The 24365-nt window shown below is 40.1% G+C and overlaps 1 protein-coding gene across 2 annotated transcripts in view; it reads right to left on the bottom strand.

The window, feature by feature from the left end:
• Nucleotides 1-1416: 1416 nt before the first annotated feature.
• The window catches only part of LOC149299076 (N-terminal EF-hand calcium-binding protein 2-like), a 39897-nt gene continuing 16948 nt past the window's right edge, over nucleotides 1417-24365 (bottom strand). The window contains exons 4-14 of one of the 2 annotated variants that reach the window (XM_089486494.1): nucleotides 19595-19620; nucleotides 18874-18971; nucleotides 10596-10732; nucleotides 8100-8209; nucleotides 7443-7522; nucleotides 6928-6930; nucleotides 5882-5938; nucleotides 3465-3577; nucleotides 2522-2599; nucleotides 2180-2271; nucleotides 1417-1445 (exon numbers count right to left, since the gene is read on the bottom strand). In XM_089486494.1, the coding sequence (XP_089342620.1) occupies nucleotides 1417-1445; nucleotides 2180-2271; nucleotides 2522-2599; nucleotides 3465-3577; nucleotides 5882-5938; nucleotides 6928-6930; nucleotides 7443-7522; nucleotides 8100-8209; nucleotides 10596-10732; nucleotides 18874-18971; nucleotides 19595-19620 (823 nt within the window). The remainder of the gene's footprint in view (nucleotides 1446-2179; nucleotides 2272-2521; nucleotides 2600-3464; nucleotides 3578-5881; nucleotides 5939-6927; nucleotides 6931-7442; nucleotides 7523-8099; nucleotides 8210-10595; nucleotides 10733-18873; nucleotides 18972-19594; nucleotides 19621-24365) is intronic. The other variant, XM_089486495.1, reaches the window with a different exon arrangement.

Raw genomic sequence — 24365 nt, 5'->3', positions numbered from 1 at the left:
TGGCAAGTTTTAATATGTATCTTATTATTTTTATTTAAATGTTAAACATTTTACCAATAAATAAATTTATTTCCAGAATCCCTACCGGTTTCATTTCTAAATATTTGCGTTTTTGTTTCTACCTGGGTACTATCCAACGTTGTATCAGGAGCTCTGAGGATTTGTTTTAGTGGCATAGCTATGTGCGGCCCTCCTGCTTAAGCGAATAAACCTGTACGGTAGATAAATGCTATGTCTGTCGTAAGTGCTCCCGTACCATGATTGGAGGGGCAAAAGATCGAGAATGTAACAGTCTTCTGGCCACTAAGGTAATAACACATTGCTTACATCATTGAACTTGTACAACTTGCAGTATTGTATCGGCATTAAATACCACTAGTGTAAAATAGCCAAAACATTCTCGTATAATGTCCCCTGTTGTGTTTAAGAATGCTTCTGAATGTTACAACTCCAATGTATTCCATGCCTGTAGTACCTGGTCAGTTAAACAGTTCTTGAGTATCACACGGACAGGTGGGACACCTTTAAATGTAGTTAACCAGGAGACAAGCACCAATGTTTTCATGGAAAATACACAAAATGCTTTAAGAGTTTTATTAGGTATATTATCAGCTGTACATCATAATAAATAATTTAAAATAGCATTTCCTAGCATTCTGATTTGCAGTTAGCATTAAAAACCAGACCAATCTGTTTATATATCAAACATTACAATGAGAGAAAAAACATTCCAATAAGTTTCTGCATATCTCCGTCTTATTGGTTAATAACAAATTTACTGAATAAAACAGGAGCTGCTACAAAGGCTCCTAGAGCACTTTACATCTACTCTAAACCATGCATCATTAAGAGAGAAACAGAAAAAACCAAGGGGGACAGACCTTTTAACGGAAGGACTTTGTGACCTGAGGAATAAAGGGGGGGGGGGTATCTAGAACATCAAGACGTCTCAAGTGCAAGTCAATGCGTGGCCAGCAAGGGTAACATTGAGGTACGGTTAGTTCTTTCTAGCATTAGATTATTATTATTTAACTGTATTATGTATTTGTTTAACTCTACAGATGCTTAAAATTGGAATGTGGGAACAGTCTGATTAAAAAAGACTTAGCATGTCAGACTGTCCTCTTGGGGGAAATGTTTAGGGTTACCTTGGTGTTGGCAGATTTTGGACTTCACTTTCTCAGGCTACCATTCAATCACTGAATGCCATGTCGTTGAGGCATTAAAGCATGGGAACGAATGGGGTATAAGGCGTATCCCTTTTAGAAGCAAATACATTCTCCACTAAGTGGATTTAAAAGACAGCACTTGGTACAAAGCATCTCGTCCCTAAGTTACAAGGGCTCCCAGTTGGATGGAGACACAAGGTCACAGAGACAACGGCCAGCTCTGGGCTGTCATCGCGAAGAAACCCAGTCAATCTGCGCTCAGGGTGCACCAGGCCGCTGGAATAGAATCAGAAGTGTACAGCATGTGAGTTTATCATTTTATAATTATAAAACATGTACTTCAGTAACTTCTGTGCTCACGAGTTATCCATAACCATTTCCTCAAACATGTATGAGTATCCAGTAATTGTATTCTAAACTTAAAGGACTATTGCTAGGTCATTGTCAAGTATCATTGAGATCGAGACCTGGCAAAGTTGAACCAGTGTCTTGTTTTGTGGTAGAATAAATCAGAATCATTTTCTGTCATATACTGCAATGGCCAATAGCAAATATTGCATGTGAATAGCTTTCTGTTGGATAGCAGTATGGAGGTAAGAAAGTGTTCACATTACAAAATTTTTATAATAAAAAAAAAAAAAAAAAAAAAAAGTGTTGCACAGGTGACGTAAAGGCATGTAAACGCTTTTACTGTAAAATGGGGCAGCTGTCTGTTTAAATTTAAATTGTACCGAAGGCTTTTATGCTCAGGTTTTTTTTAACTTTGTGTAAAGAGAATAAAAAAACCTATTGTGCTAGCTTATCAAAGAGCAAGTGAGGAAAAAATTCTCACCGCTGTCGCCTTACATGAAAACATACCGTTACAAAGCAGCGTAAAAGAATGGTTCTGTCTGAGAATCTAAAAACAAGGAAAAATCGCGTTCTCTTTCTAAACCAAATACGTGTGTTTGCCACATCCCTTATTAAGATGACAGATTTACATGAAGGCAGAGGTAAAATAAAGGTATTACCTGGAACGGACAGAGTCGAAATAGATTCTGGTTGTGCCAAAGCGTCCACTTTCACATGCCGAAAGATCTTACATGGTTCGCTCTGTAAATGTCTGGGGGAGAAAAAAAACCAATTCAACAAAATGCCCTACTTACCAACTTATTATTAATGTGTTTGCTTCCATCATTTGGTTTACCAAGTAAGATTAATTGGTTCATTGGCTCATAACGTAGGATGGAGGATAGATACACTGCACATTTAGTTGCAATTTGATTGCTATATAATGTATAATGTGTTGTTCTATAGATGCCTCTTGCCAATTCTATGCTATCCAGTAGTTTGTATTCTAGTCCACCACTCACCTTTTCCACTCCTCTTCATTATCCCAAAATTCATACACAATGAAGGTAACGCTATCTGGTAGCCGTACAGCAGCGACACTGTAATAACAAAATAACATCTGAGCATTCAATATCGCGATCGGTTACTTTCATTGTTAATACACTGAACTAGACTGCAACCTGTGTATGTGAGCCTATGGATGGTACATTGCACCAATCTACCTACAACAACATCTACAGGTAAGGAAGCTGTTCACTAAATCTTAAGTTAGAGGTTTGACCAAACATTTTATGTCTTCAATGAGGTGGTTTTTCTAGAAGAAAGCAACCATGGTTGACCCCACCATAACGCATAATTAAGGTAAGATTTGTCCGCTATGTTGTGAGATTAAATATTCTAACAGCTTGGTCTTGTAAAGACATACAATGTTCAAGGCGGTTTTGGAAAGGTAGAGTATTATTACTAATGAATCTATACTCAAGATAAATGAAAGCGAGAGATGTAAGTCATATGTTTTAACAGGACACTTTCATTATTGTAGCAGATGTTTGGGATAGGCAATACGTTATACACCGCCATGTGCACACCCACCCTTCTAGAAAGGGGGAAGATACTCTAAAGCAGTACAAGAAGGCAGAGAAAATAAGTACTTCCACATCCACTGGGGAATTATCGCTAAATGTAATTACTACCAGCCTAACTGCGTACAGAGTATGTACTGAGAATCCCCTGTCTGTTTGCGGCGCTCTAAACCTTGCTTTCTAGAACCCCTGTTTTATCTTAATAGGACTGAACTGTTAATGACCAATTACACCTCAACGAAAGCAGCAGGACAAGTGGTGGCCCTATGACTAGCGTTAATAGAAACGCCTACTGTAAAGCTACCAGGGAGAGAGCAGCAACTGTTACAGATGGTGGCATATAGAGAACAGACTTCACATTTCAGGGTTTCTAGCTACTCACTGGAAGCATTCATTCTGCCCAGAGACATTCTTCAAGTATTGCTTCAGAGAGCTGCAAAACTCTCCCAAACCATTCTGGGAAACCTTCAGTTCCTGCCGCACCAAGAAAAGATACTGGGGGGAGAGAGAGAGATTAGTTAATATCTTTGAATACCATAGGCGACAGCAGATGATTTTTATTGGTACAGTATAATGCTACGCCTGTATATATACCTGGTTAAGCTGCTGATGCATGTGTATCGCCTAATTATTAGAGCTGAAAAGCTACCGCCTTGTGTTGAAATCGGTTATAACATTTACATCCTGGTGGTGCTCTACTACTACCACAGTTTACAGAATGTTTTAGTCACGTGAGATGGTATTTTTTAATGGGTAATGACTGAACAGTAACAGGTTAGCTAGTTTGATGCGTAATGGATAGGTTGGCCAACAAAGATAATATAAAGTGTATAAGGTGAATCTTGTGGTCCTGGTTATGTTTGGTTATCAGAACAGCAAATTCTGCAGTTGAACATTGATATATTTTATATTATTGTCACACTTGGTTATATCTATGAAAAGTAAAGTGAAACGTTAAGCAGAAACATTCTTGTATTCACCATGATGATTGGTCAAATTAAATTTCAACAGAGAGCAAGGACCATATATGTACAAAAGTATTGGGGGAAAAAACATTACACCAACAAAGACTTATGACATTGCATTCTAAACACATAGACATTAATATGTAGTTGGTCCCCCTTTGCAGCTATAACAGCTTCCACTCTTCTGGGAAGGCTTTCCACAGGATTTTGGGGAGTTTCTGTGGGAATTGTTGCCCATTCATCCAGTAGAGCGTTTGTGAGGTCAGGCACTGATGTTGGACGAGAAGGTCTGGCTCACAATCTCCGTTCCAGTTTATCCCAAAGGTGTTCGATGGGGTTCAGGTAAGTGCTCTGTGCGGCCGGTCAGGTTCTTCCACAACAAACTCATCCAACCATGTCTTTATGGATCTTGCTTTGTACACTGGGGCACAGTCATGCTGGAATAGAAAGGAGCCTTCTCCAAACTATTCCCACAAAGCTGGAAGCAGAGCATTGTCCAAAATGTCTTGGTATGTCCCAATCAGCGTTCTCTTGTAGGAACAGTTTGGGGAAGATCAGTTTCTATTCTAGCAATGACTGCGCCCCAGTACCTAAAGCAAGGTCCATAAAGACATGGTTGGATGAGTTTGGTATGGAAGAACCTGACCTGAGCCCAGAAAGCTTTCCCAGAAGATTGGAAGCTGTTATAGCTGCAAAGGGGGACCAACTACCTATTAATGTCTCTGTATTTAGAATGCAATGTCATAAAAGTCAATATTTATGTCCATATAGTGTACCTTTTGTTATCTCCATCCAACAGTTCATTTGTAGCACTACATAAGACAGCCTTCCATAATAGCATAAAAAAAATACACAACGTATTCTTGGAGGTAGGCTCTATAAAAGATGTCATTGCAAAATGGTATAATTTACAAAAGGTTGGGACAGATTGAAGAAAATTGGTTTTGAAAACCATTTTATAAAAGTACATAATGAAAGCGTGCATGCTACAGCCTATCTGTAAGTATTATACACACAGTTGGTTTGACAAGCCTATTTTATGAACCAAAATAGAAAAGTCAAGATAATCAATGGAGCGAGGAAGAACTAAGATGTTAAAATGTCTAATACCGTTTCCAGACAGTTGAAGATAAATGTGGGCAGCCGGGAGGCAGGAAACAACGTTGGAAGCTAGCAGTGACACTAACTGAACCAGCTGTGACACTTCACGTGGCTTTAGCAGGAGCGCGAAGAGGGTTCATCCGCTAAGGTCTGCAGGTATGTAGAAACATTTCCACTCTCGGAACTTACAATTCCATCACGTTCACTATGCATCATCCATCTCCAGCTGATCCCTAAATAGTAAGTCTGTGAAACATTGAATCTTGCCTCAGTCTAGCGAATTAAAGCTAATTTAGCCGTTCTCTGCTCCTGCTGTACAACACCTTTTGGCGTTTGCTAGAAAATGCCCAGTGGGCAACCATGGCGCCTGGGGCCATTGCAAGTTATGAATAGATAGAATGGTTAGTGCAGTAACACTGTTTCTCATGTTGACTGTATTAGTTGAAAGGCACCAGGTCCATACCGGCCATCAGGCAACTTTCCAGTGACGTGGTCCCCTTGTATGCCTCCCGCTTACTGTCACATCGCTGGGGTGGCAGTGTGCAGCTGTACATTTAGTCTGAGGCTGATGGTGTATCATCAGGTGGCCGCATGCCTTAAAGTGACAGTACAAATTTTTACTGTCGGTGCTTTGGAGTAATGGGCTAAGCTTCCCGCCCAACAATTTAAAGGTTTTAACATGTGTAATGGCATTAACCAACGTTGGTTATCTAGTACATCATTTCCAACTCACCGCAGCGGAAGTATTTTCACTGTCAGATAGTTTCTGCTGCAAATCAAACGACAGGGTCTAAAAACCAAAAGTAAAATTAACATGATGATTCAGGCCATGAAAGACATAACTGTGCTGTATGATTATATACACTCTGCATAACTCCAAGTGGCAACATTTTATTTGATATTTTACACTATAGGGCTCTTTTAGAGTTGACCAAACCACTTATTAGAAATAGACCATGCAGTATAAACCATTTAACTTGCTGATATAACATACTTTGCATTTGTAAGATTGGTTGCAGGGGACTATAACCTAAGTAGCTTTTGTGTATACATGTAAACACAACTAAACCTAAAAACTACAGTTAATAACCGAAAACTACAAAACTTTGAGAAGTATCCCAGAGGCAGCTCTACAATTTCCTATTTCAGCTGGCAGAATCTCAGAGATGTTGAACTAAAGCACCGTGTACATTATTTAATCCACCACTCTGTGCTCGCTGAGTTTAAAGACTGAATACATTTTGGGCTTATTTCTTACAGGATGTGCAAACCGGATTAAGTGGACATTAGGATGAGCCCGACAGTAAGAGCCGAGTAACTAGCAAAAAGGACTTCATAATGAGAAGCTGCGACAGACTGTGGGGGGAAAAAAAAAGGTACTTTTGGAAAAACGCCGGTGAGACCGAGCCATTAGCTCTACCCTTATGCATTAAACATTAGTATCTGGACCAATGCCCTCCAATTAGCGGCAATCCCACCCTGAATCCTCTCTACTAGATACACTGACTGTAATGCTCAGAGGCCATCGGTTAATACAGAACACAGCAAATAGGCTTTATTTCCCCGCGCGGCTGATTTCTCTGCAGAAGAGGGTCTGTTTGAATCCAATTTACTGGCGGATGAGGACACAGGAGAGGGACAGTTATTTAAATCTCAGTATAACGGGTCACGATAAAGTATTCAGAGGAAAACTAGCATAAAATAGAAATATTCTGATAAAAAGAGGAAAAAAAGGAAATGGATACTAGACCCAGAGGGCACTAGATGGCAAGCTACAACTTGCTCCCATGGCATTCAGCCCTCTGTGGCCCTTGATGAAACCTACTACACAGACCAGAGATGCTATAAGCAGGCGGTAAATTTAAATTCGATCCCCGTACAAAATGTATTTATTTATATATATATATATATATATATATATTGAAGTGTTTTTTTGTCTTGATGTTATATTATTATATGTAAAGTGGTATCTGTTTAGATTGTCTCCTACAACCCCCCCCAAAAAAACGTATACAGGGGAGAGTAAAAAGAATAACCAATAAGCATATACATGTCCATCCTTTGTTTATACTCCTATCACATATAAATGTCGTCTTTGAACATACCACCGATTCCCAATTCACAGTTCTGCCAGACGGGCAGACATCAGCTGTCCTACAAACGCAACAGGGATGTGGCCAAGCGATGCCGCTTATCTGACCCATTTTATGATATACAAAGCGAACGTCACATTGAAAAGGTTTTTCAGCTCTTAGGGACCAGCCTGGTTCAGAATTTATGGATGCGTGATTCACCTTATTTTCCAGTCTCCCGATCAGCTCAGCCAGTCGGTTAATCTGAGCCTCCAGTCCGTCCTCCTTAATGTCCGAGCAGCCTGTACACACATACAACACGCAGTGGGGTTATCAGTAAATAGCTTTCATGGCATATAAAAATACAGCGTTAACAGGTCTTTGGCATGGGTAGTAACAGTAGTAGTAATAAGAGGATACCTATGCCCACAAGGATAGCCATAACATTTCTATATAGAGCATAAAATTATTCACTGGGATTAATAATTTAATGTAAAATATCTAATATGTGTTTATCAAGGAGATTTTGGGGAACATAAATTAACAGAATAAGTTGTCAGAGTTGGAAATACTAGAATAGTTATATGAACCTTGATAGAAGCTAGGGATGAATGCAAACTAATAGTAATTGCCGAATATGGGACCGGCTGCTATACCCGCTGCATAGAGGTGTACTCTTGCAGAAGAGTAACAACTCGTCTGTAAACTATTGGGTTAATTAATACACATGTTCGTGATGCTCTGAACCACAAATAATTGCTAGCACCAATTCATGAATCCATAAATAAACATAGCCCTATGGTTAGACACACACACACACACACGTTTGTGTGTATTCACAGCCATGTGCATAAAAAGAACTGCGTGGTATCTACTCACTACTTTTGATACTCCTCCGCAGGTCCTTTGTTATGGTCCTCGGGTAGGTAGGCGTCGAGTTCTCATACCAGCCATCCATCATGCCCTGGCCAGGCTTACTGTGGCATTGCCTGGAATAGTTTGAGCATTGAGCACCAGTTTCTAGCTATAGGTTCTCTGTGCATTTACAAGGGTATCTTTTGGACTAGAGTGTACAACTTCATCCCTATATGTCACCGTTCATAGACAGTATGGTTGTCTTTTGTTGAATCGTATTAGGCAAGCAAATCAAGGCCCTTTCCTCTTTATCCTCTTGATATACACACAGACTATATGGACAAATGTAGTGAGACAGCTGACCATTACACCAACAGAGACTGTATTCTAAATGCATAGACATTAATATGTAGTCAGTCCCCTCTTTGCAGCTATAACAGCTTCCACTCTTCTGGGAAGGCTTTCCACATGATTTTGATTTGTTTATGTGGGAATTTTTGCCCATTTTTTCAGTAGAGCATTTGTGAGGTCAGGCACTGATGTTGGAGGAGAAGGTCTGGCTTTGTACACTGGGGCGTAGTCATGCTGGAATAGAATAGGGTCTAACCCAAACAGTTCCCACAAAGTTGGAAGCATAGCATTGTCCCAAATGCTGAAGGGGACATAAAACATTTTGGGCAATGCTGTGCTTCCATCTTTGTAGGAACAGTTTGGGGAAGACCCTTTTCTATCCCAGCATGACTATATCCCAGTGTACAAATCAAGATCCATAAAGACATGGCTGGATGAGTTTGGTGTGGATGAACTTTACCTCAACCCCATCTAACACCTTTGGGATGAACTAGAATGGAGAGCCAGGCCTTCTTATCCAACATCAGTGCCTGACCTCACAAACGCTCTACTTGATAAATGGGCCAAAATTACCATAGAAACTCCCCAAAATCTTGTGAAAAGCATTCCCACAACATTATGCATCTTACACAATTAAAAAATCTGTAGCTTCCTCCAAGAACCATGATGAATGTATAACTAGTTTAATTTCACCAACTAAAAACTACTATTTTAGTTGTATTTTCTTTCATGACAAACTTTTGGCCCACCAGCCTTTTTTTGGACAAGTTACGTGCAGGGATAGTACTGGCCGTAGGATGTTTTTTACCGATTTCCAGGTAAAATACAGCCAAGGTGGCAAGCATATTGTGAATATAGATGCCAAATAGGAAACCGTTTACTGCCAGGCCAGTGAATAATTCAATAAAGCAGATGGTGCCTTACAGTTTTTTCCATTAGAATAGTATGATTCACTATGATGAAACAGTAACAATACTAAAACCTCAGTATAAACAAAGTCCTTAGAAACACGAACACTATACTAAGCAATACAGATTTACAAAGTAGCAAATTTGCTTAGTTATTAACACGGCATCATTTTGGAGGTAACCAACAGGGCTGGCAGTCTTTACCTTTTCATACATACACACACACACACACACACACACACACACCACCCTCAAACTAATGCAAGCAAGTGACACATACAACATACATCTGAGTATGGATCACGCTCCCTTCAATACCCTTACTTGAAAAAGCATCTGTGGCCACACTTGAGCTCACTCTAGTCAAGCCATCTGAGTTTGCCCCCCCCCCCCCCCCTTGTTTACGTACTAGTGTGAATGTACCGCCAAGCTGCTTTTGTTTGGTTTCTTCTCCTGCCCATGTCTTCCCACATTCACGCACAGTTAATTATACCCCTACCCTCCTATGGTCCTGCAAGGTGTAGGCTGCTTCCCGACATCGCTGTGAATGAAGCAGTCTTGTGGTGTGTTGCAGGCGTTGGGACAGTGCTTTTATTTCTCCCTGTGCCTATGGTCGGCAAGGAACATACAGTATCCTTAGGTCCGGGCTTGACCATGTATTAACATAGGAAGGCCAGTTTAACACACATCATCAGCTCGCGCTGGCCACAGAGATCTAAATCCTGCATAGCGTGCACATTTGGGTACTGCAATGGAGCCATACTGGTCTTGAATAGAAGTGGCATGTTTATTATCTAGGCAGTTTTTCCTCATGCGTTTCCATGGTTACCAAGGATTTCTCATCTCTATGGAGACATGACCCAGCATCAAACTTTGGTCTGCGTGCTGTAAGAGCTAGCATGCCTGTGACACTCATTGATGCTGGGGCAGTCTCTAAAGGTTAATGCCACTCTGTGCCACTGTATCCCTCCTGCGCAACCTACCCATACGGTGCAGGAATGGCAACATGTATTCCAACTGTATTTATCTTTCTTGGCAAATATTCAACTGCTCGTGGCACTATTATCAATTTTATTTTAATCAACCACCACCTCTACTGCTAGGCTATGCTGTGCATCCACCCCCAAGTCTGCAAGTCCCATTCACGCCTGTACACATTTCTATTCTGTATCAGAGCCATAGCAGTCCCCTGTGTATACGTGTATCACCCATTCTGTCTAAAATTCAGGGTAACTAATTAAACCTTTCATTTGAAACCCACCTGGTCTGATTGGTCTGTTCATCTATCGCATCAACAGCACTCTCCACCGAGCTCATCAGAGACTGTATTTGATTGGCCGTCTCCTTCAGCAAAAAGCGTGTCACAAACTGGTCGACATTGGAACCTCTTTCATACACCTTTTAAAGGAAAAACACACTGTAAGGAACAGCAAGAACACGCAAGGTAAAGTACAGCTGATTATCACTATTCCCCCCTTTGCACTGGGTTCATCAATTTATTTTTGTGATTTAATTGATTTCATTTCCCCCCTCAATTTAGTAACCAAAGTGCATTCAGACTTTCAAAAAGTATTTGTGCAAAAGGATTGCACCGAAAAAAAAGAAAGTAATAACATGTTCATTATTAACTAATGCAACCAAGTGACACACACAACATACTCAGCCACACACAGACTATCTCCTAGACAGCACCAGACTCGAGAAGAATGTTGTGTGAAGTTTTAGAAATTAGTTACGCGGATAGATAAATCTTTGTGCGCCCCGATGTACACCGATTACTAAAAACCTGTAATTTAAAAAAAAAAAAAAAGGTAATTCAATAGTTTCTGGAGCTATTTAAAGGAAGGTATGGGTAACATAACGCACTATTTCCGCAGACGTTTCATGGAGCTTACTAAAGTCCTGGTACCTGTTGGAAGGTTTACGGTCAGGATCACCCCCTCCCCAATTCTACATATAAATATACATTAAAAAGAGAGGAGATAGGGCTTGTACGTAAATAGTATCATTTAGGGGAATTAGCTGATTGGTAGGGAAGAAGACAGATTGCACTGAAAAGAATTTTAAATAAATTCATTTATGCAACCGATCCTTTGATATTGAAAACTAGGTAGATGTGCTATTCCACCTGCCCTACTGAATTGTATTCTTTAGAACGAAATGCAACGTTACAAACATTGTTCTGAGCACCGTTCAAAGCCCAAACCCTTCAAAGAGATAATCGTTTCATCATGTCAACTTTTGCCTCATTCATTCGCTTTTCCAGAGAATGCTAAAAGGCACCGATTAAACCATTAGTCGACGGAATAAGTGAAAACAGAAAAGCAGACACCCTTGCACGTTTCTGGCTATTTCCGCGGAGAAAGGGTTATCTCGGTGAGTTGGTTATTGATTCCAATTTCTAATTAAGAAATAAAATTGCTGTGCTCGTTATCTGGATAAAACAAACCCGTCTCCTCGCTAATCATCTCTGTAAAACAAACACCCAGCTGAACTCTGCTCACTGCCGTCTGCTCGGCGCTCGCTGCCAGAACCTGATTCTTTTGTTCCTGTTATTTTATGTTTGCACTTTGCAATTTGTTATAGAGACAGGATATTTTTACTGCTTCTATTCCGTCAATAAAGAGCTGCCAGGAGATTTTTCATTTTCAAACGAACTGGGGGGGGGGGGGGTTGGGAGTTGTTCTTGTACCAAAAATAAACCTGAACGCTGGGCAAGATGATTAACTATTTGAGTGGGCAGAACGAGGTATCTTTAGCGATCAGATCCCTGGCACAACGAGTAAAAGAAGTGCAATAAATTCAGACGCGCCGTGTTAAGTGGGGAACAATTAGGTTTTAGTCCAGATCTAAAACAAAAACATTCACAATTGTGTGATCACCCTGCAGAAACAATTATTTCCCTAATAAATATTGTCTATACAATACGATGATCAGAGACCCTGCAATGCACACTATTTAGATGTTAAGACAAGGCTTGGCTGACGTCTACTGGCGACTAGTAGAGTAGGACCATAAGACACGGGAATAATGAGTTCCTGGCTCTATATTTATAGTATATGCACGCGCTTTGGAGGTAACCAGTGACCTACCTTTTGGCTAACCCACTCTATGGGATATATGAGTTTTGCCTCTAAGAGGAGCGGACATCCATTTGTTATACATAAGTCATATCCTTGCTATCATAGGAAACTGTCAAACAATAACCCGTTCATGCTTAACACTACACAACACAATCATAAAGTGTATTATAGATAAGATTGAGATAAGCAGTTCATTTAAACCTCAGCGTTACGTTAACCACCCTAACAGACTGAGCGGTGACATATTAGAGGAGAGAGAGAGAGAGAACATGTTTTCTCAGAGCTGTGTACTTGCTGTGTGATAATCTGAAGTAATTGCAGCCTAGGTTTATTCTATAATTATAGCTGTATCTTTAGAGAATTACATAAAGAAAGAGGAACGCTTATCTTAGCCAGGCTTTTAAATACCGCAAACGTATCCTAGATTTGCGGTGAAAATGTATATCGCCACGGAACGCAAATGTAGTACCTATGGAACCCCTATACCAAAAAAAGCGGCATTCGTGATTCCGATTATTTCCATTATAAACCTTTTGAGACTATGCCAACTACATAGTAGATAAAACTGTCTATGGTTTACAGGTGTACTGCTATGATGCAAACGCAAGATGGTTGTAACACAAGATAAAGGGAATGTTTGCATTGCCTTCTAATGCAATAAATCTAAGACCTCCATTGTCTGCCTTTCTGTTCAAATTCCTGTAAAAGTTATACTACTGTAAGCAGTTTTTTTTTTTTTTTTTTTTTAAATGAATAATTAATTTAATTAATTTGCATCTATGACCATTACACCAACAGGGACTTTTATGACATTGCATTCTAAATACATAGACATTAATATTTTGTTGGTCCCCCTTTGCAGCTATAACAGCTTCCACTCTTCTGGGAAGGCTTTCCATAAGATTTTGGAGTGTTTCTGTGGGAATTTTTGCCCACACAAGACATGGTTGGATGAGTTTGGTGTGGAAGAACTTGACGCAGAGCCCTGATCTCAACCCCAAACACCTTAGGGATGAACTGGAAGGGAGATGGACAACCAGGCCTTCTCATCCAACATCAGTGCCTGATCTCACAAATGCTCTACCGGATGAATGGGCAAAAATCTTATGGAAAGCCTTCCCAGAAGAGTGGAAGGTGTTATAGCTGCAAAGGGGGATCAACTACATGTCTATGTTAATGTCTATGTATTTAGAATGCAATGTCATAAAAGTCCCTGTTGGTATAATGGTCAGGTGATCCAATACTTTTGCCCATATAACCACATACATAGTCACAAATTAATTAGTAACGGGCAAAGTGAAAGCCACCCCAGATCTATAAATTATACAGTAAAGTTATATGCGGAATATGTAACCTCTACAAGAAGATGATTTCTGGTTATTTGTTGCTATAGATGAGTTCAGCACTTGGACAGCGACCTGTTCCTATTCTATGGTTAGAGCTCCGAAGAGCCACTGCCATCCACAGAAAACATGCAAAGCTCAACAATCAAAAATCAGGCTTCTCTGGAAAACACGGTACATGTAGGACGACATATGAACAACCCGAGTGAGTAACTTAACACAGCATTATTACCTTTTTTACACAATGCTGCAAAAATGATTGTCATTACCCTTTCTTTACCCTAAGTCTTTATCACCAATGCAAACTTCAGACTGTAGTGGGAGATAATACGTCTTTTCTAGTTTAATTGTTTGAAAAGCCGTTTTATTGGAACAATTACTTATTGATTTGTATAGCACCATCATATTGTGTATTGCTGTACAACAGGTAAACGGGACATACCATGTAGTGCATCACATAACATCTTGGACTTACAGAAACAAAAATGAGTTTACAATCTACAATTGCCATAAAGTAGCGCTTCTATACCAATAAAAAAAAATAAATACAAAAGGTATAAAATCATAAGGGACACCTCGGAGCTCACACTCTATGAACGTGCAATACGTTCCTTAACAGTGACTTAAGAGCCAATCTGTAATGCAAATCACATAAAATCTGTTTATTATTACATTTTATTTATGGAGCTCCAGTAGATTCTGTAGCTTGTGCCTAGTAACATCCATACATCCCGTTACGGCGATGCTTATAGTAACTGCTCCATAGTGACCTCAGTCACAGCTCTGTGCGAGCGTTACTCCGTCTCCGCACGTCACATCGACTTGCTAACATCTCGCCATATTCTACTCGTATGAACCGACTAGAGAAGACTATCACTTGTCCCAATTGATTTTCCAAACCCCCTGTTTGTTCATCACGATTGCTTTCTGCCCAATTCCTATAATGCCCCCCCATTATTCCTACGGGATTACTATTCAGTATCTATAGCAACTGATACATCCGCTTTCAAAGCCACCATCAGGTTATCTAGAGTTAATATTGTAGATTAATATATATAATATTTATTAAAATGCTTCCCGGCTGGGATTTTAACCCTTTGAAAACATTACCACACTGGTTATATGTGAAGCTACAGTTGTTCTTCCAACTGCTAATGAAGTATAGAAGCGCAACACATCTTAGTGGTTAAATGCCAGTAAAATTAGCACCTTGGGATGCTACACAGCAATCAAGCAGACTGGGAGACTTAACAAGCTTTAAACTGATTAATAATCCTCGGAACACTTATTTTCTCATTGTCTTGCTAAAGGGACTAAAATAGTGAGAAGCTCTGTGACATAATTAGAGTTTCATTAAGACCAAGGAAAAGAAATGTCTGCTTTCTGAGCTGTTACGGACTACGGCTTCTAACCTGCGGATCCAGGGTTCAGCTGCTTGAGCTTATTAGAGACTCAGCTCGGCAGCAACTCGGGCGCTTTCCTTGATTAAAACTGGGTTTTCAAATCAAGACTGTATTTGCTTGAGAATCAGTGAACAAATATGTCTGCTTCTGTGTTTTTGGGGGTTTTTTTTAATGGAGAGACCAGGGGTATTATTGAGATTCTATGATCTGACAGCAGAAGGCTATCTGGGTTATTTGCACTAGATCTTCTTGCGAGTCTAGGACTGTATAAACAGAAGCCAGGTTATTAGAAGGCATTCCTTATACCCTGCTGCACTTTACACTTTTATAATAATATTCCACGTTAGAAACGTCATTCCTAGTAATGGCGCACACTCTTTCAATCATGCCAAATTTTGACCTAGCTTTTCAGGGAATGCTTAGTTGTCACGTGACGCAAAAGCAGACGCTGAATGTCGCTTAAAGGTTTGCTTTTTTATGTTTATCGCGTTATCGCATAACCCGACCGGTCTGCGTTGGCGTGGGCATTTAATGTTTTGTCTATAATGAATAGCACCTTTAGTATCGGCATATGCATTACTTTCCAATATGTCTAATGTATTTGTCTTTGCAAGTGGATATTCTTAGATTATTGAGAATTAAAGATAGTTTGAAAGATGCCAGAAAAAAAACAGATTTTTCAAAAGGGTCAACCTAGTCCCTTTCAGAGAGAAGTTTGGAGGCAAGACAGCTGGTTAGATATACTCGCCGCACGGTTTAATGCTAAACGTGATGTACGAGACATCAATGATATCGCACACATAAGCCTTAAAATCGGGCTAATGTACCATAAGTGATATTTTTAATGCTCCATCATTGAAGCCCAGAGGGGTATAATACATTATATTCTATGCAGAGATTCACCACGAACACAGTGTCTGTATTGTGGATTTGTGACTTTTTATCAGACAAAGATCACACAAAAAAGGCAAAAAAACTAAATTGAAATCAGACAACCCGCAGGAGTCAACGGGTTAAGAATAACGCGGCGAACCATTTCCACTAGAAAAGATTTTCCGGATTTAAACCCTGCTGTACGAGTGACACCAAGGCATTCTTCGACTCAGGTTTTATTAGATAAATTGTTTCTGACTTGTAGCGAACGCACCTTTTGACGGTGAGCGCCAACAGCCTTTGCTTCTGCTATTTATATCCCTGCTTCTCCGCGGGCAGCAATAACAAGTCAGCCCAAGACAGGAGAGTTTGTGCAGTAATTTAATTGGCTGCCTATCAAGGAAACTGTGGGGGGCATAGGGCAACAAGAGGGGGTACAGAGCAGCTGCGTGATCGCAAAACTGCCATTTAGCAGCAGACAAAAAGTACGGAAGATTTTCATGTAATTAAACAAGTAAAAAAAGGGTTTATTCTGCTTTCTCAGACAAAAGAACCCTTTTATGCGATTTATATACATTATATAATCTATATAGTCATGCCATTAACCATCTAAACGGTATTTAAATTGTTAAAACAGTTATGCGTGTTTCATTCAAGGTAACGTCATTCTTGATTAAAATGAAAGGTGTGCTGTACATAATTATATCAGAGATATATATATATATATTATACTATTTGTTGTAGAATAAAACATAAGCTAGTCTATGCAAGCTCTCGATACTAAAATATTCAAAGAATAAAATGCACCAGACTTTTTTTTAATAAAAATATATTGCTTTAAGCTATACATGCTTCTAGAGCTTAAATTATCCCTTTTGCTTGTCACTATAGACAGTTATAAATGAGAGAATACATTTAGAGATGTGTTTTTAATAACTATTTCAAGCAGCAAATACATCACTTTTGTTTAATATGTAAATATTAGGTATATGATTTTAATATTAATGGAGTGTGTTACAGCTCACAAGATAATGTATGCTGTATGGACAAAAGTATTGGGACACCTGACCATTACACCAACAGGGACTTTTATGACATCACATTATAAACACTTATAGCTGCAAACGGGGGGGGGGGGGGGCTACATATTAATCTAACAGCTTCCACTCTTCTGGGAAGGATTTCCACATGATGGAGTGTTTGTGGGAATCTTTGCCCATTCATCCAGTAGAACATTTGTGAGGTCAGGCACTGATGTTGGATAAGAAGGCCGGACTCGCAATCTCCGTTCCAGTTCTTTCCAAAGGTGTTTGATGGGGTTGAGGTCAGGGTTCTGTGTGGCAGGTCAAGTTGTTCTACACCAAACTCATCCAACCATGTCTTTATGGACCTTGCTTTGTGCATTGGGGCGCATTCATGCTGGAATAGAAAAGAGTCTTCTCCAAACTGTTCCCACAAAGCTGGAAGCATTGTCCAAAATGCTAAAGGGGACATAAGATATTTTGGACAATGCTATGCTTCCAACTTTGTGGGAACAGTTTGGGGAAGACCCTTTTCTATTCCAGCATGAATGCGCCCCAGTGCACAAAGCAAGGTCCATAAAGACATGGTTGGATGAGTTTGGTGTGGAAGAACATGAAAGACCATCAAACACCTTTGGGATGAACTGGAACGGAGATTGTGAACCAGGCCTTCTTATCCAACATCAGTGCCTGACCTCAAATGCTCTACTGGATGAATGCGCAAAAATTCCCACAGAAACTCTCCGAAATCTTGTGGAAAGCCTTCCTAGGAGAGTGGAAGCTGCTGTAGCACCAACTACATATTAATGTCAATATGTTTAGAAGGCAATGTCATAAAAGTTTCTGTTGGTGTAATGGTCAGGTCCTAATACTTTTGTCCATATATTGCATGCTAGTCAGATGTTGGCAAATCTCTCCTTATTTATTTAGACTTTTCTTCAGAGCTTGAGAAAGTATCATGCAAAACACTTGTCAGTTTTCTGACAAGCACATATGTTCGTTGCTTAACAACTTTCCCTGCCTCCTGATGCTGGCCATCTTTCCGTAACCTCCCCTCTTTTCTGCATCTCCCTTGGGTCCCCTTCTTCCATACAGTCACACATTAATCCCTGTCAAAAATTAAGGGAAGCTTGGTTCTCTTGTTCTTCCAGGTTGAGACAGGATCACTCAATGTGTTCCCCACAAAGACTGAAACACATGAATTACGATATGAGACATTTGACTTGCAAAATGTACGCGCAAATTTTTTTTTTATATAAATTCTAAATATGGCAACAGTGTTCTAGAATGACTAGTAGGCACAAGGGAAAGGGGACTTTGTATCTTCCAAGTAGAACCTGGAATGAGTTTTGAGGTCACTGTAGCTAATGGATGCGGGTAGGATGCTGAAACAGCCTGTCTTGACAAATACTTTGCAAACCTCGACACATTAACTTCTAAATAATGCACCAGAGTGGAGTACTCACTGTCAGTCCCCTGGAAAACAGCATACCGTGGACTCATAATATTGTGGTATGACCTGCTGACAACTCTGTTTGTTTTATAACAAAAGAAGAGTGTAAGGACTAGGTTAAGCCTGCCTGATGTGTGATACACAAGGTGGCCTCAACACCCGAAAAGCCAAATTAATTTCTCACGAGGCAAATATAGTTTTAACAGACCGAGAACAGGCATACAGATCTTGTGTTACAGATGATCTCTTTAAACACCCAGTCAAGTGATCTTTTTTAGCTTTATGATTCTTTTTCATATACAATAATTGCCAAACCTCAGGTCAGTGATACTAAAATACATGGCACCATTTTGGTAACTCACCCTCTTGGTATAATCCATAGCCTTCAGGATGGACAGGTTGAGGGTCTCCAGAGAAGACAGGACATCTTCATAATCTCCCATATGGTCTGCAAAATAGTCTGTGGGAATAGAACACTAGGTTATAAAGCGGATACAAGGAGTCAGAGAAGTAATATGGAGAGGATATGAACTGTGGACAGTAGAAAAATGGAAGGATCATGAGATGGAGCTTTAGGTGGGGAGGTGGATGACTTCAGATACATTGGAAATGGAAGGCAAAGTGGGAAGACACCCCAGAGCACTGAGGGACCAGAAGGATCATGACATATTAGCCAAGGTGTAAGGCTAAAGAAACTGTATTGAGACGTAGAGGAAGTATCTTAAGATGGATGATGGACTGGGAAATTAGTTCCACTGCAGGAACTGAAACAGAGGACTTACTAAAGCCTCACCTAGTTTAAAACTACCAGGACCATTTACAGCGGCATCATTCCAAATCAACGAGGGCAGTTTTTTTCTGGCTTAGAAAATACATTTTCACAAGTTCTCTTTTGGAGGCAATTAACTAAGTATTTCTAGACAGAAGATGCTGACTTTAAATTATCACCACATGCTCTTTGTTCATACTGTTAGACTCGTGTGCGATCTTTCTAGCAAGTAAATACCTAAGATTATATAGTCCTAATGCCATCTCCCTATGATGTATCTTTTGTTGAAATGATACAAGGAGCTAGAATCTTACCGCAGAGCTCCCTGGTGTCCACATTACTGGAAGAGGTAGCAAGGAGGGGAAACAGAAAGGAAAACAAATAGTTATTATATACAGGGAAAGAGCAGCAAGGAACGAACCCAGCTGCGAGAGGAATTGTTGTAAACCTGGGATAAGGCTGAGGTGTTCAGAATAAGACAAGCGCTGCTAATTTTATTGGCTATAATACTAATTAATGGCTGAGGTATTCCAGTCACTATTAATTCAGAAGGGGTCAATGTCCGGGATATGAAAAGATCACTGCTGGCAAGCCTCAAGTCATTTTTCATAGCATTATAGACAGAGTAAGTGGCCAAGCGCTTACTTTTTATGCATCTGCAATGATGAATGTGGCAGATTAATTAGGATCTGTTTCGCAGACTTCATTCTATAAGCAGATAATTTACCCAGATCAGAATTGCAAACAAAATTTCCGACCGTAACACTTTCACGGCCAGGGTCATACCTAAGCCCCAGCAAACCTTGGGTCCGCAAAATGAAACATCAGTCAGGAGGCTTGACAAGGCAGGGGGGTTGGCGAGGTAAGAGGAGAAAAACTGTCTGCGGATCCAAAACATGTCACAGAAACAATTACAATGAGAGCATGGCAAGGATTGAAAAGATAATTGGATTTCTGCCTAGAGACCCCAATTACAGCAGAGCCAAAGCGATATTACCTGAGCTTATTCACCTGTCCCCAACGCTTGCCACCAATCTAATTACGCCAGCATTGCTGATGGGTGGAGGTGCTCAGTATTATCTGGAATGACCACGTAGACCACTGCAGCTCTCTGCCAGCCAAAAAGGGGTTAAATCGATACCTTCTAGAATCCCCTTATCTCACTGGGAGAGAAATAGGGTAGTAATACATTAAGCACCAAGCACTAAAGCATATAGTCTAATATGTGCTCCACTACAGAATGGTCCAGAGGGAACTGTAATGGCATTTGTTTCATTTAATGCTGGCTGCTTACTAAAGAAATATCAGAGGTGGTAAGTTGGGACAAGAGACATTAGATATATATTGGATACACTATATGAACAAACACCTGACCATTACACAACTTTTATGACATCATATTCTAAATACATAGACATTAATATGTAATTGGTCTCCCCCGACCCCTTTACAGCTATAACAGCTTCCTCTCTTTTGGGAAGGCTTTCCACACGATTTTGGAGAGTTTCTGTGGGAATATTAGCCAGTTCACCCAGTTGAGCATTTGTGACGTCAGGCACTAATGGTGGACGTGAAGCTCACAATCTCCATTCCAGTTCATCCCAAAGGTGTTTGATGGGGTTGAGATCAGGGCTCTGTGCGGTCAGTCAAGTTCTTCCACACCAAACTCATCCAACCATGTCTTTATGGATCTTGCTTTGTGCGCTGGGACACAGTCATGCTGGAATTGAATAGGGTCTTCCCTAAACTGTTCCTACAAAATTGGAAGCATAGCATTGTCCAAAATGCTGAAAAGGGACACACCAAGATATTTTGGACATTGCTATACTTCCAACTTTGTGGGAAGACCCTTTTCTACTCCAGCCTGACTGTGCCCCAGTTCACAAAGCAAGGTCCATTGCTAGGTGAGTTTGGTGTGGAAGAACTTGACCTGCTGCAAAGAGACCCAATCTCAACCCTATCAACACCTTTGGGATGAACTGGAACGGAGATTGTGAACCAGGCCTTCTCATCCAACATCAGTGCCTGACCTCACAAACGCTCTACTGGATGTTCTCCCCTTTATTGCTGCAAAGGGGGACCAACTACATATTAACGTCTATATACTTAGAATGCAATGTCATAAAAAAACATGTTGGTGTACTGGTCAGGTGTGTATATGTATAAATAATATATATTTCTTCAGCTAGGTTCCCAGGTGTGCAGTGTACCTAATATTTCTAAATGAAACCACTAATGCTGAGCCCCTGGCTTCATTAAAGTACAGGTATCAAAGTTTGACCAGCAGTTTTTGGGTTTAAAACTCAAATGTCCGCTTTGAACTGGAATATTGCGTATCTTGTGACAGAGGACCAATGAAATATACAGTAATATGTAATAGCATACTTAACAATTTACGGCCAGTCACACTTTATTTTGGAATGTCCCGTCAACTGGATTATTTGTTTTTTATTGCTCGGGCAATGCATAGCACCAAATGCTACCTTTAAAATATGGGATAAATAATGAAAGTGAATATTAGCCCTAGACTGTGACATAGCTTTGCGAGCTGAGCATTTGAAGTCATGATGCAGAATACATTTTAAAGTACAACACAGGGAAGAAATTTCTAAATCCAATAAAACAGGGCTAAAAGGAACAGACGGATTAAAGTCTGTACCGTCTCGCAGCATTCTAACAAGTTTTTTAGGATTAACACGAGACCAAGACATCTGTAGGGTGAATACTGTGATAAAATTACCTTAATCTCAACACAACACTCAAAAAGGGTAAAAAGGCAGATAATGTAAAATTCTCAGGAGTGTTGCATCCTACCAGAGAATGCAGAGAATGTATTAAACACAGATGGCAAATAAATAAATAATGGAAGCGTTCTTAAAAGTTAATGGGATTCTGGCTTAAGAGCTCTTCATGCGGAGCAGATAATTTACTAGCAGTAATCGTGAAGGCTGGAAGATAAGAGTGCTCTTCACTGGTGGATTCATCAGTAAAATTGAGTCTCTAACACGCTGTACCAAGTCCGTATAACTATTCACTATAACAGATTGTCAATCTTCAACCTACCTGCTCCAGGACGCCTTAAGTACACTTAAAACCAAAGAGTGGTTTTGACATTATGTCTATTAGTAGCAGAGAGGGTACAGTCATCTGCCCAAAAACATGCAATATCTTGCAATTAGTTTTTCTTAAAGGTTTGAAGAAATGCTTCAGTGCATAAGAAACATCTCATTAGGAGAACTTGAAATGTTTCAGCGTTTGGGTATATTTTGTCCTTATTGCTACATTTTATAGCAGGCAAAGGGCTGATATTGATATCTTGTTTTGATTTTCTGGTCATTGGCTATGATGTAGTTTTGCCTTCCCATTAACTGAAGTCAACAATTCAGAGTAGATACCTATTTTAACTTCTCTAAGTATGCTAATTTAAGCATAACTTATGTACATTAAGTTGTTACCGACTCTTATCACAGGAACCGGGTCCAATGTTGCAAGAACTGCAACTTAAACATACCTAGGAGCCTACTTTACAACACTCCTTGACCTTCAAGTCTTATAGTCCACCACAATATGTCTAAAGTCAACCACTAGTGATCACAACCATTGGTTCTAATATCTCTTCTTATGAGATTCTGAAGTCACCCACATTCAGGCAGGGATTCAGATTGTGTTATACAAGTGAGATGAGCTTCAATTGGAATACTCAGCCATCATTCAATAGAATATGAAGGAGTCTGCTCCCGAATGTGGGACCCTTGGAATTGGCCAATTCACCCTATGACACTAAAATAAGGGTAACAAACATAAGTTTTCAGCTATGACTATAACCCATTTAATGCCAAATTGGGCCCAAAATAAGTTATTCTGGTGGGAATATAAGAATTCAGTTGGTGACGCTTTTCAGTAATCAAAGGGTTAGCAACAGAATGTGCGGAAGTCGGAGCTGTATTTCACGCAGGCTTCTGTCTGAAGCAATTTCATAACATACAGGATGATTAGTTAAATTCCCAGGAGTGAACCCAGATTGTTAATTGGCATAATTAGATAATATATGAATTTTCTGGAATCAGACCCATAGTCTCCCCCCCCCCCCCACACACACACACACTCTTTCTATGACAGCCTTAAACTGCCCCTGCATCACGCCATGTTCAGTCACACTCTTTTGGGTGCTGCAACCCTAATCTGTCCCAGCGCATAGCAATGTATGGAGCTTACAAGCTTTTACTGACAGCCGAGGTGCGGAGAGAGTTAGAATCCCCGCTGTGAGGCAATGAGCACGGACTCCGTAATTAGGACTAAAATACAGAGAACTGATTTGCAAGAGTAGCAGAAATAAACAAGCCTTTTTACGAGGATTGAATGCGAACTGCTTTAAACCATTAACAAGACTAAAGCATGGGGGTTGCCCTGTAACAAACTTGTGGGGGGCATTGTCGCCTTGTAAGTAGAAGGGAGGGTAATTACCTGTTACCCTGGTGGAAGTTACTGTGGTCCTCTAGTGACATAGGAGTAGGAAGCGTTGAGCGTACATGTACCTTGCACATCATAGGCTCACTTTATTAATTCATTGAAACATTTGGCTGTGCATTTTTTGACCGTTCAAGTTTAATAAAGAAAACCTAATGGTCAAACGTGTGGGCTTTGAAAACTGCATTACTTAGGTCCAAAGTGCACAAAACACAGGACTGGACAAAGAGTTTAAGTCTCTTGTCATGTTCTACCAGTTTTGTAGCAGGTATTCCATTTAACACCCCCTATGTACCAATGACTTCCACAAGTCTTGTCGCCGACATTGGTGGCCCTTTATGGCCACTTTTTTCCTAGAAAGGGGTCAGCACAAATGACGCTGGCTAAAATCCATGAAGCAATAACACAGACAGAAAACCCTGTTGGTTAAATCTTGCTTGAGGACCAGAAACATTTCCCTTAAATTTGCCAAATAAGCAAATAACCCCTTGTCATAGAGAATCCCCGAGTTATTAGGAGATCTAGATGTTTCTATTGGCTCCTTACATGTAACAGACATGCTATAAATTTGAACCCCTACTAGGATTCTAGTTTGTGCTGTAACTGCAGCAACATTAA

Source organism: Sceloporus occidentalis, unplaced genomic scaffold (genome assembly GCF_023333645.1).
Source record: "Sceloporus occidentalis isolate IW3139 unplaced genomic scaffold, rSceOcc1.0.p SCAF_29, whole genome shotgun sequence".
NCBI classification, from domain to species: Eukaryota; Metazoa; Chordata; class Lepidosauria; order Squamata; family Phrynosomatidae; genus Sceloporus; species Sceloporus occidentalis.
Note: the sequence above shows the minus strand (reverse complement) of the source record. Positions and strands in the feature narration are given on the sequence as shown.